General features: G+C 36.1%; 3 protein-coding genes across 44 annotated transcripts in view; 1 reads left to right on the top strand and 2 right to left on the bottom strand.

Moving 5' to 3' along the window:
* LOC144288107 (uncharacterized) overlaps positions 1-24,891 on the top strand; it is a 128,095-nt gene that overhangs the window by 78,594 nt on the left and 24,610 nt on the right. For 13 of the 39 annotated variants that reach the window (XR_013356078.1, XR_013356069.1, XR_013356092.1 and 10 more), the window contains 3 exons: positions 3,875-4,071; positions 6,215-6,278; positions 10,154-10,281. Coding sequence is in view for 9 of the 39 variants with exons in the window: in XM_077855822.1 (XP_077711948.1) it covers positions 3,875-3,913; positions 6,215-6,278; positions 10,154-10,265 (215 nt within the window). In the remaining 30 variants the exon portion in view is untranslated. The other 26 variants (XR_013356081.1, XR_013356080.1, XR_013356083.1 and 23 more) reach the window with 11 other exon arrangements.
* Positions 7,796-16,063, bottom strand: KCNRG (potassium channel regulator). Its single transcript, XM_077855823.1, has 2 exons — positions 13,781-16,063; positions 7,796-9,724 (listed from the first exon to the last, which is right to left on the bottom strand). The coding sequence occupies exons 1-2, from the start codon at positions 14,359-14,361 to the stop codon at positions 9,487-9,489; spliced, it is 819 nt and encodes a 272-aa protein (XP_077711949.1). The 5' UTR covers positions 14,362-16,063; the 3' UTR covers positions 7,796-9,486.
* Positions 16,183-24,891, bottom strand: part of TRIM13 (tripartite motif containing 13) — a 31,566-nt gene continuing 22,857 nt past the window's right edge. For all 4 annotated transcript variants that reach the window (XM_077855811.1, XM_077855812.1, XM_077855810.1 and 1 more), the window contains one exon: positions 16,183-17,782. In XM_077855811.1, coding sequence (XP_077711937.1) covers positions 16,553-17,776 — 1,224 coding nt within the window. In that variant the 5' untranslated portion in view covers positions 17,777-17,782 and the 3' untranslated portion in view covers positions 16,183-16,552. The remainder of the gene's footprint in view (positions 17,783-24,891) is intronic.

The raw sequence follows: 24,891 nt of genomic DNA, 5'->3' as shown, positions 1-24,891 counted from the left end.
CTGATTTATTTTTAACATGGCAGTTTTAAAATGTAAGTCAGAACTTTTAGAATTCTGTTATCAACAATCTTAGAATTTTAGAACTTTTGTGCATTCAGTGTTTACTTTTAGTAAATATTTTTATATTTAATTTTTCATGGTTGAAAAGATGAAAGTTCTCATAAAAATAGTAAAATGGATGTTTTAGATTAATTCTTTTTAGACTGTGCTTTTGGTTCTGTTACTTGCTCCCACAGAAAATAATGTAAGCATCTCTAAAGAAATAACTTAGAATTAGTATTCATTCAGGAGTTCATACAAGAATTAGGAATAATGTGGAAGATCCAGTAATATAAATTAGGAATGAAAATGCTCATTACGGTAACTTGATTCTAGATACGCACATCTGGTTATTTTCTATGATTTTGTCCTTATTTTTAAGATCTCAGACAAAGTTCCATCAGTTCATTCTCATTCAGTAATGTGTGTACAGCTATTCATTCATCCAAGTCACTTTGTTCAGAGCCCTTCCCTCTGATACCAGTCTCTTCAGTGTCCTCAAGGTGCCATTTCTTTTAGATAACAGTTGAGCATGTAAAAGAAGCTAAAGATTTCCCACTGGTTTAGAAGACCATGAAATGAAGCAGAGCAAAAGGTTATAATGCAGTACAATAAATTCATATTTCTGAATATTATGCTAAAGAAGTGTTTTAAGTAGCTTGGTTATTTTGCTAAAGAAATGACAATGTAAATAGAAGTTTAAACTGTTCCTATCCCAGAGAAGTTAAGTGTGGTCCTACTCAGATATTTAAAAATTGGCTGTGGTACTTACTACTGGTTAGATGTATGACCTTAAGTAAGTTGCAGTCTCTCTCCAATCCTCAGTTTAAAATTATAAGTGAGAGATTGAATTTGGCTCTGTCCTGCCCCATATTTTTAAAATCCTAAGCAAAATCATCCTCCAATATAACCATTTTGCATGTAACTCTTTATATTGACATACTATAAAGGCAAAGGAAAAAAGTTAAATCTTATAGATTTATGTGGAAACTTGAATATTAGAATTTTGCAAGTTATATGTTTAACTTTGCCATTATAGAAAAAAATTGTTAGATTTGTTTCTCCTACCCTTTGTCAAACCGACATCTTGATTTTTGAGACAGTTAAAAAAAGAAAAACAATCCCCACTGGAACTTAAAGAAGTACTTGCTGTACTATAAGTGAAAAATAATAGAATTTTAAAATTTTATCAGATAAAGCATTTAACTGAATTAATGGGACATTAACTGAGGATTCAACTTGAGGAATTCCAATTTCCTTAAAGGAGATTTCACTTTATTTCAAGCTGAACAATATTACATTGTATTCATGATTTGACCACACACCTAAAGATGTACATTGTAAAGGATTTGCATTATGAAACTTTCAGTTATAATCTGTTGATTGTAAGCAAGGCCATGTACTTGTAGATCTCTCCTACTGTCAGAAATTGCATCAGAAGGGATTGGATTAAAAAAAAGGGGGGGGGGATTGGACTATCAAGTATGGCCACTGGTTTTGATCATGGTTATGTCATATTCATGTAGTACAGTAGGACAGTTCTACTCATATGTACATCTATTCTTGAATAGTGTAAAAATCTGAGTTGGTTATAATTTGAGGCCTCAAACCTGTGAGTGAAAGTAAATATAATTTTAAGTCACTAAAAATAGTTATTAAAATGGAACTTTAAAATTTTTTAGAAGTTGGGAGTCCCCAGCTGGTTCAGTCAGTACATTATACAGATCTTGTTCTTGCAGTCATGAGTTCAAACCCCACATGTAGCATAGAGTTTACTTTAAAATGTTTTAATTTTTCAAGTGATTCTTAAGGGCCTATTCTATGGCCAGTACTTTGCTGCAGTCCAAAAAAAGATGGTCATTGTCAGCAAAGAACTTTGAGCCTAGATGGAAATATGTACTAACATACGAGAAACAACTAGAAAATAGTGGAGTGTAAATTCTGTCGTGCAGACTTGAAGTTCAGTAGAAGCTCACAGAAAATGTGGACTTAAACCATCAGAAAAGACTTAGGTGGGAGATGAGCTGGGCTTAAAGAATAAGTAGAATTAATTCAATGAAATGAAGAAATCAGAGACTTTCAAGTGCAGGAAATATGATTCAAAGCATCAAGTAGGAAGGAATAAAACACCTACACTAGATTGAAAAGAAAGATTGGTATTGGGGAATAATAGGTAGGGAAATGAGTGTAACCATGTAGGAGATTGTTTTTAGAAGAAAACGAGTATTGGATTGCCTGCAACCCTTTGAGAGCCAAAAAGGAATGATGATTTGAAGGAAAAAAACCCACAATTAGAAGGAAGTCTAGGATTAAATTAGACAAGTTTGCCCCAAATACTAGGGGGTCTATGGATTTTAACAAATCAAGTGAGAAATTTTGAAAGGGTTTCATAACCAAAGTCCTACCACCAGGGATTTTTTTTTTCTCTAGGTAAGATTACCTTACCACTACGGTAATAATTGTGATACAATAACCAAATAACTGCTGTTAAGCCAAATAGAAATACTCCTTTTCCAAATGCCTCTCTAATTTGCATCTAAACTTTAGCTCAGGTTGCTTACTCTTAGAATACCCTTTCCCTCATCTCAACTGTCAAATATTCTCAGGATCTATACCCCTTGCATTAAATCTTCCCAGTTCATATTTCCTCCTCAGCTAGAAATGCCATTTCTCTCTTCTGTGCTCATATACCTGACCTGGAACATTTAATATACCCTGCCTTTAAGGACAGGGATTATTTTAACTCTGTATTGTATACTCTGCAAACTTAACATAGTGGGTGCTTGGTGAATGGCAGCTGATTGCTGAAAATCAGCAATAATATCTTTATGATAAATTTATTCTGGAAAGGCTAAATGCCCGCTAGATAAATACAGAAATGCCCAAGCTCCTCCTGGTCATTTAAGAATTTCTCTACCTTTTACTATGTACACAGGTCTCCTTTGATAGTATGCCACCTACGAAGACTCGAGTCTTATTTCTCTTGAAATGCCCTTTTTAAAAAAAATGTTAAAGCCAAAACCTGTGGGTAGGTTTATCAACAGAAGGCCTGTGAAATTTCAGTATCCCTCTGGAGGGCCATTGGTAATCTAATTGATTATCTAAAACTTGTCAATGAAGTATAGTTTAACCTATTTTCTGTTGGCCTTTATTTGTGTGTCTCTGAGGAGATGGGAGATAGAATGTATTTATATTTAAAAATACTTTTCAAAAAACACCATCATCATAATCATAAAAAAAACCACATATTGAGCATCTGCTGCAGTTCTTTAAATACTATGCTTCTGAATCCATCTGCTTACTGGTACCACCTTATTCAGTGAAATAGGTTTTCTAATAAATTTTCTTGGGCTATTGTATAAAAGACTATCCACGTCACACCAATGAAAGCATTTTTTTAAGCTCTATACCCATCATGGGGCTTGAACTCAGACCCCAAGATCAAGTCTCATGCTCTACTGACTAAGCCAGCCAGGTACACCCCAGAGAAAGCTTTTAGAAACTGAAGACAAAACTGTGGCTCAAATGTGGAGCATTTGTTTTCTGCTAGGACATTTAAGTCCTATTTATAATGTGATAAAGATCTACTTTTATGTACCCTTAGAGCTTTTATATAAAATCTTTATGACATTGATGTCTGTTTTTCAGAACCTGTATGTAAATTACAGTTTTTGAAAGATCTGTTGTTGCTATTGAGTTTGATTTGGCTTTGAGGTTGGTTGACTGTTACACTTAACATTTAACCAAAAGCCAGAATTACAACCAGCAATTATATGGTTTATATGGCAAAGCAGTTTCGCCTCTATATTGATTTGCTTTATGACCTGTTTTCTAGGCCTGTATTTTGACACTGCCACTATGTCCCCTCCAAAAGGTGAGAACTGACTATTCCATGTGTACCTAGACCATGTGGAGAAAGGACTGAGACTGGAAGCAGAAAACAGACATTGTATAGAGCAGAGTGCCTGACAACGGCTCACTCTAGTAGAGGGCAGTAATTGGCACATGATATGATCCTCTCGTCACAGAATTGTAAGTAACTTTGGGGAAGCACAGGGGAATTAGACTGTTGTCTCTGCTGACTCAGTAAAAAAAAAAAAAAAAAAATCTTCATTTTATCATTTGTGGCCTGTTGTATGCTGTAAATTAAGATGTACTGAACTGAGGCGCCTGTTTGGCTCAGTTGGTTAAGCGTCTGCTTTTGGCTCAGGTCTTGATCCCAGGTCCTGGGATGGAGCTGAGCCATCCTGAGCTGGGAGCCTGCTTCTCCCTCTCCCTCAGCTGCTCCCCCTGCTTGAGCTCTCTCTCTCAAATAAACAAAATCTTTTTTTTTAATTTTTTAATTTATTTATGATAGTCACAGAGAGAGAGGCAGAGACACAGGCAGAGGGAGAAGCAGGCTCCATGCACTGGGAGCCCGACGTGGGATTCCATCCCGGGTCACCAGGATCGCGCCCTGGGCCAAAGGCAGGCGCCAAACCACTGTGCCACCCAGGGATCCCTCAAATAAATAAAATCTTAAAGAAAAAAAAAAAGAGATGTACTTCAAGAAAAGATGTACTGAACTGTTAAATAGTGGACTTCCCTAGTTTGTGGATAAGTATTTAAGGGGAAAAAAAATGCAATATTTCCTGAAAAGTAAACTTGGGACCTCTGCCTTAAGACCTGATGCAGATGCTTGAGATACATGAATTTGAATAACAGATACATGAATTTGAATAACTGGATTAAAACTAAGTAATTAGGCCTTTGCCTGGAAAACAAATTAGAGGACTTTCGTCTTGATAGAATATGGAATAGAGAGACATTATGGCCTCTTGAAACAGAATAATAGAAATTGACAAAGTAATGGAATTAAATATAGCAATATATACTACATGGAGAAGGATTTTAAGATAGTAACAAAGTAATGAAGAAACTGGGCATGTAACTGTTGTAGTAGATCTAACTAGATGTAACTATTGTAGCTTGATCTCACAACCCTGAGATCATGACCTAAGCCGAAATCACAAGTCTGATGCTTAACCAACTGAGGACCCCAATCTTTTTCTTTTAAAAAGAAATATGTGATGCACAAATTTATATAAATAAACTGTTTGATGAGGTATGTAATCTCAAATAAACACTTCTAAAAATCAACCCCTTTTTTTTCCTTAGGCTGTCATATCCTAAGCTTATGCCTATAAGAAAATCCCTACTCTTGTATTAGTTATGAGCATCAATGACTAAATGTGTTATATTCTTGAACCTTACCGTCATATTTATTAATAAAACTAAGATCTTTCCCAGTATTAGATTGAGGGAATGAAACTGAGAACTTAAAGTTCAAATGATTCAGTCAGTTAAAACTTTATAAAATTGACATGGCTTTAATTTCTCAAATGGAAAGGCAGGTAATTGAATTGTGGGAAATGTGCTGGTCTCCAGTTTCAAGAAACAGTACAGCACAAAGACATGGCATTCTGGCTGAAGAGCTATAATAATAAACAGAAATTTGAAAACCAGGAAGACAAGTTTTCCAAATGTGCAGTTGTGGCATTTCAAAGGAGATATAACAAAAAATTCCAGGAGATGGCCAAAATAGGTTTAGGTAATTGAGATTCCTTACATGAATACTTGGTTTTGATGGAGAAATACAGTTAAAAATGAAGGTTCTAAGAGGCCTGTGACTTTCTTCTTCTCACCCTAAATCAGGTTTGCTTCTGAGTAAAAAAGTGTTAGAACAAATCAAACAGGGATTCAGTACATTGTAGCAGGATTTTAAAACGTGGCCAAAGGAGGGAAAATTTTAATTGTCAATAATTTTTGTTTTCTAGGAGCTAAACCTTGTGTTGTAGGATTTCTATTTAAAAAGCCAAAATATCTTCTATCTAGTTACTACTTGCTATAAAAAATAGCCACCTTCATCAGAAAGAAATTCCACATTATTCTATATTTTGAATTGATTTTTTAATGTACCATTTTAATGATATATAAGGAAATCTAAAATATCAATCTGTGCTTCCAAAATAGCATTTTAAAAAAACTCAGTAATATGTCTTCTGGATATATCAGCATCTTTTAGACCATTTCACCTCAAAACTTGAACCATTTGATTAATCAAGTTCAGTAAACCTAGAACTTCAAATAAGGTTATCCAGAACTGGGAACATTTTTTTCTGTATTTCTGTCCTAGTTGCATCCGACTTATATGCCTGGTCTGATGACTTCTATCTTTTTATGACTCCTAAATTATGGAGGTAAGTCAAGATTTAATATCAATTATAGTCATAATAACATTCATTCTGAACTTCTGTTCCCTTAACATTAATTACTAAGCATTCTTGTAGCATTGCATTTTTATTAGCATATTATGTACATTCCAGTTTTGGCTGGCTGATTTCACTGATTAAATGTGTAATTTTGTGTCACTTTCAACTAGTTAGTATTCATATATACATCTATATTTTCATCTCATTTTGTATGCAGTTACCCAAGTAAGCAATTTTTTAAAAAGATTTTATTTATTTATTTGAGACAGAGCACAAGCAGCATTAGGGGCAGAGGAAGAGGGAGAAGTAGACTCCCTGCAGAGCAGGAAGCCCAATGTGAAGCTTGATCCCAAGACCCAAAATCATGACCTGAGTTGAAGGCAGGCTCTTAACCAACTGAGCTACTCAGGCACCCTACCCGAGTAAACTAATAGAAAAATACCATTGGATTTTTTTTCTGTAGTCTTTAGCTTGAATCAGTTCTTTTAGACTCTACATAAATCTTGAATCTACTATAATTCTTGTTTTTCCAAGTACCTATTCACTGAGACTACAGTGTTCTATATATAGAATCTACTATAATTCTTGTTTTTCCAAGTACCTATTCACTGAGACTTTGAATCTACTATAATTCTTGTTTTTCCAAGTACCTATTCACTGAGACTACAGTGTTCCAGATTTTTCAATTCAGTTTGAGACCATTAGATGTCCAGCACTGTGGGAGAATATAACGATCAGTAGAAAGTGCAATCCCAGTCTTCATATTAAAAGAATTCATGGAAGCTCAGACATTACAGCCAGACTTCCCTGGGGTCTCTTAATACAAGGAGAGAAAGATAAACCTCTCCTATTTGGCTTCCAACTTGGGAACCCAAAGAAATTTAGATTCTTACCAGAGTATAAAATAATGGAGAGTATCATGAAATAAAAACAATTGGTTTTGGATGTGTTTTACTCAGCTGATAGAGTAAAAAACCACTTTAAAACAGTGATTTATGGATTTGGAGATGTTGATATGAAATGTGAAGGTGCAGAATGCTGCCTACCTAAAAGCTCTGTATAATTAGACAAGTCTTAGGCACTTTTTAGTTCGGGAAACAAAGTCCTATTTATTTTGCTGTGTGTTATGCTCTTTAATTCTGTGCCATGCTTAATACTCATTTCCCATTCACTATGTAAGGTGTTAACTTTTTATCCATTAAAAGATTTTTGTGGTTGGATCTATCTCTTAGTTTAGGTAATTATTAAGGCATTTTTTAAGCTTAATATTTATGACATAATGAGTTTTTTGGTGAAATTTTTACTTTAATTTTCACCTCTAAAAGGTCTAATAGAAGGCCTAATAATTCTTGAAGTGTAGCTCTGTGGCAAAGCTGGTAATTATGGCTTTTACTAGGTCATTGGTATTCCAGAAATCTAAGTATTTTTAGTAATATATTTTCATGTCAACTCTATTTCTTGAACTTTGAAACACTAAGTTTGATGTCACATTGTTTTCTTCCATGGGTTTTTTTGGCTACAAGAAAATATAAAACTTTTCTAAATTTTTTTTTTTTAATTTTCTCATAGTGAAAAAAAATTTTGTTCTCATAGTGGCTCTTCTGCATTGCTAAACTTGCTGTAAAGGAGCTCATTTACCCAATACAGAGGAAAAATAACAGTAGGATATGGGAGGTTTAGAGTGCTCTAAGCAAGTCTTTTGTTATCCCAGCAAGGTTTCTAGTGATGTGACCATTTCTATTATTTGTGATAGAGAACCAATACAAAAACTTATAAAGCAAAAGTGAAATGCGCCAGATGTAAACAGTATAGAAGATAAATTTGAAATAGCTTATGATTCCCTAAACCATATAGTATTTCTCTAGGTGCTTTCCCTTGACCATTTTATGTCATTTCAGGCTCCTTGATTTCAGATATATTTTGAAAGCAGCTCAAATTAATTCCAACTTTACCATAACCTAAGAACTCTTTGTAATTATGACTTGTATATTAAATGCAAGAGTAAATTTCAACCTTAGCTTTCCTTTTTAGAAAATCTTCTTAGGGATAACTTCCAGTCACTTATAAGGTAAATTATTGAGGTTTAAGAATTAGCTAAGATATTTAGTGTCTCATCCAAAATGAAATTGTGGGTGATGGAGAGAAGCTAAACCCACATAAAAGAAGTAGGAGAATAGGGGAGACCCAACTACTGATGGTCCCATTAAGGACTGACAGATCTTAATGTGTCATTGTGATGATTTGTATTTGTACACATGAGATAGATTGATATGTACATATGATTTGATAGAACAAAATTTTCAGCGTGGTTTGTCCAAGACAAGCTTCTGCCATTATTTTCTTATATTTTAAAATAACACTAAATAACAATGAAATTAATTCAGTCAAGAGTTAAGAGTTAAGTGATACCCATATGAAAACGTTGGGCCACATGTAGGTGCCAATTAGTAACAAAGTTATTATTCCTCTCACCAAATGTTTAGCAGTGGTTTATACATAGTAGTGTTAAAATTGTTGAGTGGATTGACCTCACATTCAGGTGAAAAAAAATTGTTTTATGATGGCATGTAAGTCTATACAGAGGAAAGGGCTGGTTAATATGCTTGTTCGGAAAGGAGGAAGATAAGGCCTCACTGAGAAGGTACATTTGAAAGTGGGCCACCAGTCATCTTTCTCTTCTTCATCATCGTCACCATCACTAAAGTTACTTGGTGCCTACCTTGTGCCAGACAGTGTGTTGAGTATTTTACATTATCTCCTTTTATTTTCATATATCCTATAAGGGAGATAAATTATCCTCATTTGATAGATGATGAAGTTGAAGCACAAAGAGCTTAAATGGCATGCCCAAGTCACATAGCTAGTAACTGATTAAGTTGGGATTAGAAATCAAGCAGTCTGATTCCAGAGCCCATTCTTGAGAGTTGTGTAAGTTTTCAAGAAAAGAAAAGGAAAGAGGCATTGAAGGTAGAAGTAACATGTGCCAACACACTAAGTGCGTAGTGGTATTCAGAGAGCAGCTAGCCGTTAGTGTGGCGTAAGCACTGGTGAAGTATGGTTGCCAGAGATGGCATGCTAGGAAACACGGACAAGAGTTACACTGAGTACATATTTGACTAACATACATGCCATAAATGTGGAATTTCCAAAAAAGAAAATGGCAATTTCTCTTTACTGTAAAAGAGAACAGAGGACCTCATTTCTTTTTCTGAGATTGCTCCGACAGGGTAGTTTCTGGTTTCAGTGTTTTGTTCATGGTGAGAGCTTCAGGCCTTTTTATCCTTTCAAAGCTATAGCATTCAGTTTTGTCTTCAGAGGATGATGTTCTAGTGCTGACTAGGTGGAAGCCTTCCATTAATAAAGTGTCGATTAGTAAGCCGAGGACGTTAGTTCCGTTGGCCAATTTTCGGTTATCAGGTTTTATAGAAACATACCTAGGACACACAATAGAAGTTTGATTATAAAGCATCCCTTTAATAACTAGCAAAACTAAACACATCAGTTTGACCTACAACTTCAAATAAAGGTGTCATACCATTTTTGTTCAGGTTTTTTTTTTTTTTTTTTTTTTTTTGAGACTTCATTTATAAATCCAATCAGTAACTTCAGGTACTGAAAATAGAGACCTTCCTGTGATCTCCAAGGTCATTTTAATTCCACATTTAGGAATATACCAACATTGACGAATTTTCATTGCAAAATCATTTTCTGGAGCAAACAATTTGATTAAACAATTAGCTTAATTTTTATATAATGTAACAACTATTTCCAATTTTTGTTTTCAGTTTACTAAATATTGTTTTAATCAACGTAATTAAGTTAATTAATTCAACCATTTTAATGAATATTTTCTACATTTACAGTTTTCCTGCTAGATGTAATTCTACCCAGATTAGCACTGACAGAACAAATTGTTTCTTTTGTGGCGTATTTCTATCAAACACATGGTTTTCAGATACAATTTTGCAAAAATAAAAATGTCAAGATTTTATTGTCAGTTTTTACTCAATCAAAATTGTTCCATTGCTAAAGAGTAAAGCTCAGGGTCAAAAGGCCTCTGGAGTCAAAATGACAAAACTTTCTATTTCCTAGGAAATTCTATAGAACCAATACACATAGTTCAAGAAAAATATACCTGAACTTTTCAGATTGGCTGTATCTTAGTTTTAATAGTGTCAACATAGCATGTCCACTATATATTGCGATAGATATTACCCCTTTACATGCCATCCAGGATATTTTTATGTCTTTGAATCCTCTCACTGGTTGTTTATGAGATGTGAAGAAAAGGCTAACTTAAATTACTTCCACATAGCAGCCTAAATTCTCAGTAGTTTCATGTCATAAAAAGAGCCCTTAAGGCTTCCTTAGCCTCTTTTTAATTATGATTAAAATAGAGTGATTATTGGGGCACCTGAGTGGCTCAGTCGGTTAAAGTTCTGCCTTCCACTCAGGTCATGATCCCAGGGTCCTGGGATCAAGCTCTACATCAGGCTCCCTGATCAGGGGGAAGCCTGCTTCTCCCTCTCCCTCTGCCTGCCACTCCCCCCTGCTTGTGCACGCTCTCTCTCTCTCTCTCTCTCTCAAATAAGTAAAATCTTTTTTAAAAAATCAAATAAGAGTGATTATTGTAGCTTACATTTAGAAATTAATTAATTCTAGGCAAAGAAAATACTATAAGATTTATAAAAGTACATATCAAAAAATGTTTATTATGTTTGATACAGCAAATTTTTAACATTAGGAAATCATTCCATCTAGTCCCAATTCCCAGATCTTGTGTGTGTAGCCTAGAAGAATTTGTTAAAGAGAAGAAAAGTTATAGCATATCTCACATTAAGATACAAATAATATACAGTAGATGATAACAAACACTTGCAAGAAATCACTGAGCTACAGTACTTGATTCTCTTTGAGGTCAAATTAAGAAATGAAAGATTTTAAGGCAGAAGAGGATAGAAGAATGAATGCATTGAGAAATAGAAAATCAAAACTTATTTTTTTATAAGATCTTATTTATTTATTGAGAGAGAAAATGATCAGGGGGAGGGGCAAAGGGAGGGAGAAGTAGACTCCCCACTGAGTGGGGAGCCTGATGCCAGGCTTGATCCCAGAACCCTGAGATCATGACCTGAGCCAAAGGCAGACCCTTAACTGACTGAGCTACCCAGGCGCCCCTCAAAACTTATTTTAAAAACTTAAAAATGCAACTACACTTTTCCATTTGATCCAGTTTAATAAGGAAAGGTCGGATAGAATAAAGGCTCTAGAATCCTGTGACCATAACTTGAGCTTGATAATGTGGTATCATATGAATGGCCTTGTGCAAGTTGCAAGCCAAGTCTTTCTTTTTTTCTTTTCTTTTTTTTTTTTTTTTATTTACGATAGTCACACACAGAGAAAGAAAGGCAGAGACATAGGCAGAGGGAGAAGCAGGCTCCATGCACCGGGAGCCCAATGTGGGATTCGATCCCGAGTCTCCAGGATCGCGCCCTGAGCCAAAGGCAGGTGCTAAACCGCTGCGCCACCCAGGGATCCCCCAAGTATTTCTTATACTGTGAACTTCAGAGATGATAACTGAGCAATCTGCTAGGTTAACAAGATCTCAGAGTGGTGAATCATATTAGTAGAACATACTGAACAGCTGGATGATACACCGGACTCTTAGGGCCAACCAGGCAACTCCTCTACTTCCAACCTATAAAAAACATCTGAATGGATGATTCAGAACAGGGAGTGAACAAGAAATAAAAATGACTACGCAGGCAGTTACGTACCTAAGATGGGCCTTTCAGGGCCAGAGTTTTCATCCAATCACCCAAAATCCCAATAATGTTCCTTTCTCAGGTTATCCATCTCTACTTTGAAATTGGCATGATAGAAAAAAATCAACACTTATGGAGTGGAAAAGAACTCTAAACTTTCAGCAACTGAAAATAGTACTATTTGGTGATGAAAAAATATAATTAGTAAAACAGCTTCTGGTTTTGGAATTCCCTATTTTGGAAGTTTAAATATAATGCCACTCTCACATTATGATGAAAAAAATTAACAACAAAGGGAAAACCAGTTGGCACTGTACATACAAGTATATTCCAACCTTAGTTTTTAATTTTTGTTTTTTAGTGTTTTTTTCAATTATTTTCTCCAAATGCATAGATATAAGTGTTTAGTATTTCCAGTATCTTTTCATCTTGCATGTTTCTTCTTAAAATTAATTAGGCCATTTTTCCTAGGTTTCTATCTTTAAAAAGGGGGGGGGGGATCCTCAAAGATCCTAATCATTAAATCAAATTAAAAAAAAAAAAAAACTGATAGTTTTTCCCTTCTATTCATTAGTGCCCCACCAGTGAAAAGAAAGTTGTATACAGAGATATCTTAAAACACTTCAAGATAAAGATAGGGTCTTAAATTCCCTTCACAATCAGCCTATTAATTTAACTCTTCCCAAAGTGACATTTCAACCTTTTGGAGAGGGCAGGAAATTATTAAGTGTAAGAACTGAAGAATTGTCATACTGCCCAGTGTTCTTCAGTTGGTAAGTAGAACAAAGGGGTGTGTTGTGGGAGAGGCAAACATTGATCCTTCCCAATGGCGACTGCTGAAGTCAAGAAAATATCCCAAACTATGTCTACCTTTTCTCAACGCCCCCTCCAAAAAAAAAAAAAAAAAAAAAAAACATTTTAAATAATACCAGTAAAAAACATATGCAGACTCCTTTTTTTTCCTCCTGAAAATTAAAGCCAGCTTTAACAGTTAGTAAAATAATGGTGGGACAGCATTAAGACATTTTTAAGGAGAAAAAAAAGTGTCCCTGACAGCAGAGTGGAAATCAGCCTTAGTGTTCAGCCAAGAACAACAGTGAGAGAAAGTGAATAATTGACTCAGGAGCAACTATCCTTAACATACTGACAGCCTATCCCAATATTTTGAGTTGTCTCAGAGTGCCAAAGATGTAATAGGATACCAGATTTGCTATGGGATATATCTGCCTTAATGGTGTTTAAAAATAAAGTGGGATGGAGGAAAATCAGTAGTCAAATCATAAGGACTAAAAGAGCAAATACACACAGAGTGTAAGGAAATCGGGAGAAACTACTGAAACTTTACTACATTGCCAGCCACTAAAAGAATCTCTTGGGGAAAGAAAGGCGGTCTCGGTCCTAAGCCAAATTCACCAGCAATGGAACATTATCTATAAAATTATTTCCTCTCACAACTTGAATGACTATAGTTACAGTTTTCCCTGGACAGTCTTGGCTTATTCCTATTGTCCCACATAATAACAATACTCTCTTTCACTCTGAAAAGTAGCCCAGTTTGGACAGTAATTATCTGATCATTCTACCCAGCTCTACTTATTACCTCAAAACATTTGAGTAATCTTTTTTTTTTTTCCAAGAAAAGTCTCAGCCATGAGAAACTTTCAGTTTGGAGGGGAAACATCAGGAACTGTCATAAGAGGAGAAAGCCTTCCAAGTACAAAATACCTGACTCCAGTTTGGTTATCAGTAGTGTTGTCGGAGCCGCACCAGAAAACCAGGTCATGGTAGGAAGGTCTTTGTGGAGGCAGAGGAAGTAAGGTCATCTGAGGAGGGAAAGAGTTACTACTCCAGGTCAGTGCCGAAGGTTGCTCTACAAACACCGTAATCCTCCCAGTTAGCATCTCAATTGTTTTGCTGCAAGAGCCAAACACCCTGAAAAAAGCTTGAGTGTTTCTGCTTAGGAACTGCACCTCCACAAGAGCAGGTCTTGGCAGTAGCCGGTCTTCTTGGTTTAAGAGGTCGACCAGAGGATCCAGTTCATAGAAAAGAGCTTCTCTCTGAAGCCTCAGATAGTCTGAAAAGTCGGCTGGTAATAACAGCTGATGAGTTCTCAAAAAATCTAAGATGAAACTAAATAGCATGCCATCTCTGTCCACAAAAATCTGGCCACCAACCATCTTGAATTCTTGGTCTGTGCCCTCCATCATTCGTGTCAACCGAGAAGCAGGAAATTGCTTTATGGTAGAGCACCTTGTTGTGAATATCTTCCCTCCCACATTCAAAGTGACCAGTTCCTGACTACTCATCCTTTTCTTGCTTCAAGCTAGAGGCTGCAAACCATCAGCCACAGACTTGGCAACTTGTAAATCAACCTCCGACCATAAATGTTGCTGGTTACATACAATTAAGAAATGGAGAGGCGGGGAAAATAACAAAAAACAGACCTCTAGATTCCCACATAACTGCTGTAAAGCAAATAGCGAGCGTATCCATAGCTGTGTTTGCAAATTTGAGTTGCTTGGGAACTTGCAGTATACAAAATGAAAAAGCAACAGATGAGGAACTGGATTGTTTAAGAAAAACTGCCAATATTTCTAAGGAGAGATGTCAAGTAGATCCCTTTCCTGTATTCCATTAAAAAAAAAAATTCTCCATGAAAACCTATTGTATATCTCTATTTTAAAGAAAGAAAAAAAAATACTGGGAGGCACCTGGGTGGCTCATTGATTGAGCATCTGCCTTCAGCTCAGGTTGTGATCCCGGGGTCCAGGAGTCGAGCCCCACATTGGGCTCCCCGCAGGGAGCCTGCGTCTCCTTCTGCCTGTGTCTCTGCCTCTATGTCTCTCATGAATAAGTAAAATCTTAAAAATATATATATACTGGGAGGGGTCCCTAGATGGCTTAGTTAAGTGTCTGCCTTCAGCTCAGGTCATGATGGGTTGGGGGCCCTTGGATCCAGCCCAGTGTCAGGCCCTACTTCTCCCTGTCTCTCCGCCCCTCCCCCACTGGTGCGTGAGCTCACATGCACACATGCTCTCTCTCCCCATCTCCCTCGTGCTCTCAAATAAATTATAATCTTTAGAATAAAAATGCTGGGAGCAGAAAAGCACTCCCCTTTCCTCCCCTTTCCCCAGACCTCTTATCTACAGTGAGTTATCACAGCAGAGTAAGATTTACAGAGAAACATGATCATAATTTATGAACCCCTTAGCAATTTAGTGGCTAAATCATGAATTGTCAATTATGGATGAGGCAGCCATTACCTCAACTAGCAGCTTAATTTGACTTATTCCCGTAGCTGGATTCTTCTGTACTTTAAATTTAGTTGCCTCCTCTCAACCAAATTAAAGGACAGGGTAAAAGACACTGTGGGCTTTCTAAGGAATATCCTGTTCCATGACAAAAATAAGGGACTAGAGAGCATTGTAAGATGAGATCACTTCTTGTTTCACCTGAATTCTAAGCATGATGAGAAAATGAAGTATTTTTAATCTGTGGGAGATAGGGCATCTTTATCTCATGCAAGCAGATAGGACAGCAACAGTGTTTTCTTTTTTCCCCAGTTGTATATATGTATGTGCATTTCTTGCTATCTTTTTAAAAAAGATTTAAATTATAGCTAACACACATTAGTGTTTAGCTGATTGCTTTGTACTTTATAATAGCTGAAAGACTGTTCCATCTATCATCAAATTAATCTTACCCTTTAGAAAGATGTTAAGCAAGTGCATTGGTTTGGTTGTACAGTTGCCATGATACCTTGGAACAACACAACACTTAGCTGCCAGTAAAAAGAAGGCTTTCCCATTTCCTGTTCTTGCCATGTGTGTGACTTTTTTTTTTTTTTTTTTAAACCTGTGCCTTTGCTTGCACAGCTACCTAACACTGCTGTACTGTATCACTGAATTCCTTTGGTGATAAGTTTACAAGACCAAAGGAGAAAAAGGCAAGTTGAAATCCCCACCCTCCTAAAAATGCTGGAAAATGCTTTTTGTTCACCTGAGATTTACATTTCAGCAAAAAAGTAAAATTTAGAAATCCAAATCTAGAAAAATTTGGAAGTCCAATCCACCCATATTTCTTTACTTTTTTTTTTTTAAAAAAGAACGTTCAGTCTCAAAAAAAGCTGCTTTACAAGAGTCATCTTTATTACATGCTTAAATGAACAATCACGGTTACACTTCCTCATTAATAAACTATCAGATCGTGTGCTCTTTTGCCTCCTCTTTCCACAGCGTAAACACAACCAACATTGGGGGTAGGAGGTGTATTTCAAAAGCACTCTTTAAAAAGGAAGGAGGGTTCAGGACTGTACTATTAAATTCACATTTATCTTTATGCTACCTAATTTGAACACCACGAACAGGACATTACTTTTGAAAGGCATACTTTTGCAGGAAAATATCTGACTGAAATCTTGACCAAATCTGAACTACCGCTCGGCTTGTCAACAAATTTCTAACAAAAGACAGAGAACTATATGCTTGCAACAGGTTTTTATAATAGTTTATATTTGCACACAAAGTCTGCCACATTGTTCAGCACCACCAACATAAAATTCTTAAATTTTTCACTGAAAATGAAAAACCCATCCATCACCTGTTCCCAGTAAAACATTGATTGTTCTACAAAATCAGCTGATTTAGTCAGATAGGAACTGAAGTTTGAGAGATGGTCTTTCCAAATTGTGAGTTCATCAAATAAAGATCCTTCTAGAAATATAGTGGGACCAAAGAAAACAAGAAGGCTGAACAGAAGGACCACCACAAACAACTGATAAAAGCTCCAGGGAATCTTGCTAATGAATGTGCCAGTGTCTTGAGGCAAGGAAAGTTTATCCACATCTACTAATTTTATGTCTTCCCACTGACTGGTATCAAAGTTCTTCATTAAAGGACTGGTGGGCAAGTTAGAGGGAGGTAAAGGAGTCTCCTTGATTACTTTTATTTTCTCCCTGAACTCCTGCATCTGTTGCAGAAATATGATGGGTTCTGACACGTCTTTGAAAGCCTCGGCAATGTTAAAGGCCATTCGTTGTTCCTGCAAGATAGTGTTGAGTTTGTTGATCTCTGGGTCATAGGCTTGCATAACTGCAAGTTTCATGGTCTCAAAGTCAGACAGGATTTCATTCTTCTTTTGATCTAATGTGTGTTGTAACTTCTCAAAAAACTCCTTCACCTTATCTGAATCTCTAGTCAGTAACTGTAGAGATTTCCTTTTGCTAGTTTCCAAGGTATCCAAGCGAGAAAGAGCATCTCCCCGACGCCAGGTCTCAAAGCTCTGGAAGAGCGACTCAAAGGCATCTCTTTCCTGAGCATAGGCATCTTCAATAGAACAGAAGACGTGCTTGGTGTGGTCACCACGAGTAGCACAGATCCCACAAATGAGCTGCATATCAGTCAAGCAGAAAATGTTGAGAGGCTGCCCTAAGTGTCCTTTGCACACTGGCATTTTGGGAGAGATCTTGATTTTGTTATACTTTTCCACAATACCCTTCAGGGAGTAATTAACCTGCAGGCTATTAACTCCAGTAGCTGACGTTTCCTTACGGCATGTAGGGCACTTGAATGGAGAGGCTCTCCACAAGGAATTCCGTACAGTTCCCTCTAAGATACCTTCTAAGCATTTTTTGCAAAAGTTGTGTGAGCAAGGCAAAACTCGAGGATCATCAAACAGACTGCAACAAATTGGGCACGTGAGATCTTCTTCAAGCAGCTCCATCACATCCTACCATAGAGAAAGAAACATTTTTACTCCAGTAATAATCAGAAGAAACTCTCTTCATGGGCATTAAAAACGATCTCTCACTGAAATAACCAGGCAAACAAAGGAAATGAGTGAGAAATTTGGGAAGGGAATGCACACCAAAGCAGATTTAATCTGCTAGGACTAGAACGCACTCCTTATTAGCAGGACTCCCTGTACACAAGGGCTTTGTGTGGGCTTTCCAACAACAGTCTTTGGCTGAGATAGGGTTAGGTCTAGGACAACTGCAAGTTGAGCCAGCAGGACCCAACTTGATTGTTTTAAAACAGAAAGCTGACTACTAGCTGTCAGAAACAAAGCTACTCAGTGTCTGAATAGAATGAGCTCTTTAGTCTGGGCCCACAATTAGAAAATGGTATGCTATTTAAAAGAAAGAAACACAGAAATATAAATTCAAGCATGCATCTTGTTCAGGCTCTTATTAAAAATTGGCAAATTTTTCTATTTCAAAGGCAAGATTACAATTATTAAAATCATAAGTAAAAACATTAGAGTTGCAATTCATTCTTTAGAGAATTAAATGAGTAGTTGTTGTTGTTTTAACCACCAGGACTGTCTGGAGCATCAATTCTCAAAATGTGGGCAGAAATCTGGTGTTTCTAAGGCTCTTTCAAGTCATTCGTGAAGGTCAATACTTTTTTTCACAGTAATACTGAGATGATACTTGCTTTTGGCACGTTGACAATAGTGCTGTAAAAGCAATGGTAAGTAGACACTGCTGGAGCCTCAGCAGGAATCCAGCAAGGCAAAGGGTAGCCCCAAACTGTACCACGAGTTACTGTAATCCTCATTACTATACACCCACAGCACGAGTGAGGGGTGGTAGCCAGTTTCATTTAAGAATGTTGTTTATGAAGCAGCAACAAGTATTTATTTATCTTATTAAATCTTGATTCTTGTGTACATGCCTTTTTAATACTTTGAATGACAAAACAGGAAGTAAACAAAGCATTACTGCTGCATCCAGCAGATACCGTCTGGAGAAAAAGCAATTACATGATTGAGTCGCAGTCTCAACCAGCTGCTTTTTTCCTTGTGGAACACAATTTTTACAGAATGAATGACAAACTGGCTTAGGTAAAGCAAGCATCTTCTCAAAAATAAAATAAGCCCTTCACTTTGGGGAAACAAATGATATTTCTTACCAATGATAAAAGTTAAGTTTTTGAGTAAAAATTAGAATTCTGGCAAAAATTTTTGCCACTTAAGAACTTGATAGCTTCTCATTAAAGATTTTTTAAAAATTATTTTTATTGGAGTTCAATTTGCCAACATATTCATTAAAGATTTTCTAATGAAATACGTGGTAATTTTAAAGAATGTGGGCTTTTAATTTTTTTAGGGGGGACATTATTGTATAATAAAATATTAATATTCGGGGATCTGCATAACACAATGAACAAATTGGTCCACCAATGCATGTTATAAATCATGCTTGGGTAAAAGATCAAAAGACCAATACATTCAACAGTATGATTCCAAATTTCATATTGCAACTTTTAAGAAACTACCACTTGTTGAGTTTTGGTATAGTATCAAAGATCCACAATGATCAGAAAAGGCTATTAAAATATTCCTCCCTTTATCAACTATATATCTGCAAGACCAGATATGATCTTCTTTGTATATTTCAACCAAAATAACGTACTGTAACAGGTGTAATGCAGGGACAGATTAAAGACTCCAGTTATAATCTATTAATAGCAGTTCATTAAAGAGAACTATAAATATGTAAAGTAAAGCCACTCTTCTCAAAACTGTTTTGAAAATGTTATTTTTCACAAATTATTTGTGTCAACACGTAATGGGTTTATCGTTATTTTAAATATCTGAAAATTTTTGTTTTAATTTCCAATACAATAAACATCTACATACAGTACATATGTAAATAAAAACTCTTCGGATCCTCAGTTTTTACGAGTGTAATATAAAGTCCTGAGACCAAAAAATTTGAGATTCCTGATCCAAAGAAGATCATTTCTCAGTTCAAGTTTATTATTTTAAAATGTACACTTTAAAACCTCCATCCCTAAAGTTTTAAAACCAAATATAGTGCTAAATATGTCCTCATTCAGCTTGCTGAGGGACAAATGTATGTCACAGTACCACCAAACTACTAAATAAAATAGAGTCTAATAATCTGTAGACCATCTTATAATCAAAAGTAAATAAATTTTGGCTGTAATTTTAGGAGTCACAATTAGAGCTATAATCTAAAAGAGAAATAGTATTTAAAAAGTTAGCTATTTCCAAGGCTAATTAGTTTGTGGTTTTACATTAAGTTATGGGAGATATGTATAATAAATTATACAATTATATGCAGAATTAAAGCAAAGGTTATTTGAAAAGCATTGGGAGGAGGAGAATGGCTATAAACACTGGAGTTAGTATACTCCCTGAGAGAAGTTCTGTAGCAGGTGTAAAACATTCTGACTCTAGAACAGAGAAGGAAAACTTTTGATGATCCTCCTATTTTATCATCTCCACTGCTCCTTGTCCCTCTTTCACCTAAGAACTCTATGCCAAAACTAGATTTTGGAGAAGGCAGTAGAAACAGGAAAGTAATGGGGGTCAGCATTCAATAAGATAATTTATTCATTCTTGCAAGGTTAGTATTTCCAGACATTCTTATCCAAGCATATTAAATAAGAGGAAAAACAAAGAATACCAAGTGGTTGGGATGCAGAGGAAAAAAGCAAAGAGAAACTTTGAGGAACTCTGAGAAAGATACTGTAATAGGGGCCAAAAAGAATTTTAAGGCAATCAAGTGTGATCAAAAGTAAACAGGAAAATGTCATACACAGGAAAATTTAGTGGTAAACAGACATCAATGCCATAATCACCTTATAGGTCTGAAAATGAATCAGAGGTAAAAACTATTTAAAAGTTTGCATAGGGACACCTGGGTGGCTCAGAGGTTTCCTTAGCACCTCCCTTCCACCCAAGGCATGATCCTGGGGTCCCGAGATCGAGTCCCATATTGGGCTCCCTGCATGGAGCCTACTTCTCCCTCTGCCTGTGTCTCTGCCTCTCTCTCTCTCTGTCTCTCACTGTCTCTCTCATGAATAAATAAAATCTTTAAAAAAAATTTTTTTTTTTTTAATTTGCAGTAAGGGGCACCTGGGTAAGGTTCAGTTGGTTAAGGGACCGACTCTAGATTTTAGCTCAGACCATGATCTCAGGGTCCTGGGATCAAGCCCAGAGTGAGTCTCCCCATTCAGTGCAGAATCTGCTCATCTTCCTCTGCCCTGCCCCCAGCCTGCGGACGCGCACGCTCTTTCAAATAAATACATCTTTTTAAAAAAATAAAAATGTGCATCAAAATTATGGTGGATCCTGTTCCATTTTGAGTGATGCAGCTTACAAATTTTGGTTTATAATTTAAATATTCTTATTTCCATTCACTTTAAAAGCTAAACATTTTTTTTCCTCTATGACCAAATTAATGTGACCACTTCCAGAGCCAACTTTTAGAGAAAAATGAGACAACCAAATCCAAGAAACCATAGCAAGTTTGTTGCCTGAAACATTTTAAAGGAAAATACTAATTAATAAGGTTTTTAGTCTCAGTAAGTGAAGAGTATACTTGGTAGTAAAGGAACTTACAGATCCTTAAAGTGTGGCTAACATAAAAATCTGAAGGAGTCAATAAAACATACTCTTGTACAAACTAAAATACAAATCCCCTCTTTTCTAGAGCTAATTTTTTTACCAGTATAGAAGAAACTTTATGTGAGCAAAATTATTGTTGTCCAGTCATAAAATTTCAACTTAAACCTATCAAATTCAATGTACAATAGCAAACACATTTCCAAGGCTGATTTTTCCTTTGAATGTGTTTCTGAATACCAAGAAAGTCTAAATCTTTGAAGGACAAAAATCTGTTTTATGCACCAATTAGAAATTTCCCAAGTTTTATACCAACAAAGTAACAACTATATACCTAATTGTCTACCCCCTCTCATTTTCTACCTCATTTTCCTGCCATGTGTGTTTTTAAATATACTTTTAATCTGTATACAATGAAATTCACTCTTTTTGGTATATAGTTCTATGAGTTGTGACAAATGCAGTTGTATAACACTACCACAGATTTATTTTTAGGCAAATATTCATGATATCTGCACTCAGGGTAGACTGTGAAAACTGTTTTATCAATCCTACCTTGAGTGGGTATATAGCAGTAAGTGTCTACAAATGAAAACTGAAACATTATAACCAGAAATATTAAAAATGGAAAAGTCAATACTTAGAAAGTGTCATAAAATAGAAGCAAAACCTAACATCTGTGTATTTGACTTCTCTCTCCTACAAGTCCCTTATTTTTAAATGATCAACTCAAAGTAATTATAATATAAAAGGTGCTCATTTATACACTCTTAAACATTAATCTTAATAAACTATTCAAAGAAACTTTCCTATTAAGCCTTTGAATTTAATTGATAGGAATATAAAGTTGTTCAAGATATTACCCATGATTTCCTTCCAAATCCCATTAGAGAACAAAAAGAGAAGTTAATACTACTTTGTATTTTAGAGACTTAAATTTCCATCCTGCTTTGAGGCATCTTTGGATTCAAGAATTGCAAAGTAGATACTTAATAAGAAACTACATTGCAAATACTGACACACACCTCACAGACAAAACTAAATTATGCAAACCTATACTAAACTGGGAGCCAACAGTCTTTCCTGAAACAGTGCTTAGAATAAAAGGGATCGCTTTTTAAAATCACTTCCTCTCAGCATATTAATCTTATTTTCAAATAGTATACTGTATTCTGCTAGGATGAGACCCACCTGTAATGCTTTCTTGAAACCTAGGGTAAGGACAGCCTGGGTGGCTCAGCGGTTTAGCGCTGCCTTCAGCCCAGGGCCTGATCCTGGACCCGGGATCGAGTTCCACGTCAGGCTCCCTGCATGGAGCCTGCTTCTCCCTCTGCCTGTGTCTCCTCTCTCTCTCTCAAATAAATAAATAAATAATATTAAAAAAAAAAAAGAAAAAGAAAAAAGAAACCTAGGGTGGGGTTCCCTGCAGGGAGCCTGCTTCTCCCTCTGCCTTTCTCTGTGTCTCTCATGAATAAATAAATAAAATCTTTAAAAAAAAAAAAATGGGATGCCTGGGTGGCTCAGTGGTTGAGCGTCTGCCTTCAGCTCAGGGCATAATCCCAGTCCTGGGATCGAGTTCCACATTGGGCTCCCGGTAGGAAGCCTGCTTCTCCCTCTGCCCATGTCTCTGCCCCTCTCTCTCTATGTCTCTCATGAATAAATGAATAAAAATCTTAAAAAAAAAAAAAAAAAAACAACTTAGGGTGTAGCTACTGAATCTGGGTAGAGGATGTAAGGATATTTATTAAAGTATTTTTTCAGATTTTCTGTATATTTGAAAATTTTCACAAAAAAGTAAAAAACTAAAAGGGACTAATTATAAGAAAACCATATTTAGCTTAAAAAGCAAAACTTGAGAAGCATTAGCTAAGTATGATAAGCTTTACAGGAGCTTGATCTGCTGTAGTACTGTTTTATCTTTTATAAAACAAATATATTACTGAGAATCTTTGGATACAGGCCTGCGAGGAGGCAGACATACTTGTCTTGTCTGGTTCTTAGCAGCCTTTGACAAACCACTCATACATATTGCAGTTTATCTCCTCACTGTTACAAGTGTTTTGAAAATTATATGAAAATTATTTACAAAATATTTGTTTTAAGTGTTCCATATCAATGTGTTGTTATACTTTATTCTGGCTTTTAGAGTCGGTTCCATAACTTACGTGATCAAAACAGGATAAAGTGAGTTTAAGAATCTCAAAGGGAATACTGAAGATATATATAGTACTTAAAAGAGCTTATCTAATTGTTATGTGGCTCCTGCAAACAATATAAAAGTTACCTATGTATCCATATAAGACAATAAGAAACTTCCCTTTTCTGGCATTATTCTAGAATTAGTAGTTAAGATATCCCCCAGGATATTTCTAGTAGGATTCCTGATAAGTAGGGCAAAATAACCCTAGAACAAAAGGTCCATCAGCTTGGAAGACCCACCTATTCAGCAAGTTCACAGAGGTTTTGGACTATAATAACATTCTCAGAAACATAAAAACCAGGTCATTACCCTTACTAGTTACCAAACCATTAAAAAACAAAACAAAACAAAACAAAAACGGTTTTTTCCCTTTCCTTCATTCTCTTCTCTGAACCACTATTTTGCTAAACTCTTTCCTTTGTTTATTCTCGTAACTCATCCTCCTGTGTCAAGGTGTACAATCTTTTGATTTCCTCCTATTCTTTCCTTATCCCCTACCTGCCTCTTCACCTTACTTATCTTTCTTTCCCTTTTATCTTCTCCTTGTGTCTCTTGATAATTACCCTCGCTATTATTCTGTAATCCTGTAAACCCAGAGCAGTATGTCAGTAGGGTTTTAGGATACAGCTGGATCAGATATCCCCCTACGACACTTCTGTACAACTATCAAGATATCTGTGGGAGCATGCCTGGCTGGCTCACTTGGAAGAGCACACAACTCTTGATCTAGGGGTCATGAGTTCAAGTCCCATGCTGGATGTAGACATTACTTTTGGAAAAAAATTTTTTTTAATTAAACAAGAAAAAAACCCCACAGAAGTCTATGTGATTTCCAAACAGTATTTAAGCCTATTCTCTCCCATCTAGATGAAATAAATTTGAATGAGTCTGAATTTAAAGAAAACATACATATAGACTAAATTTTCTCCTACTCCAATCCTAAACAGATTAGCTATTTATCTTTACCTGTTAAAGAGTTCCAGTTAAGTTGGAACTAATGACTTCTGGAAAGGTCAAACCAGAAATGTCTGGTCTCTTTTCTCCCAAATAAATATAAGTGGGGGAGCAGCCCTGGTGGCGCAGCGGTTTGGCGCCGCCTGCAGCCCAGGGTGTGATCCTGGTAGACCCGGGATCGAGTCCCACGTCGGGTTCCCTGCATGGAGCCTGCTTCTCCCTCTGCCTGTGTCTCTGCCTCTCTCTCTCTGTCTCTATAAATAAATAAATAAAAATCTTTAAAAAAATAAAATAAAATAAAATAAAA

This window comes from Canis aureus, chromosome 17, assembly GCF_053574225.1.
Source record: "Canis aureus isolate CA01 chromosome 17, VMU_Caureus_v.1.0, whole genome shotgun sequence".
NCBI classification, from domain to species: domain Eukaryota; kingdom Metazoa; phylum Chordata; class Mammalia; order Carnivora; family Canidae; genus Canis; species Canis aureus.
This window is presented reverse-complemented; position numbering and strand designations above follow the sequence as displayed.

Bases quoted from the DNA above. Each gene is read 5' to 3' on its own strand.
- KCNRG (XM_077855823.1), bottom strand. From the start codon at position 14,361: ATGAGTAGTCAGGAACTGGTCACTTTGAATGTGGGAGGGAAGATATTC. The intron at 9,725-13,780 runs GTATTTTGTACT...TGTGTGTCCTAG, and splicing joins GATAACCAAACTGGAGTCAG to GTATGTTTCTATAAAACCTG.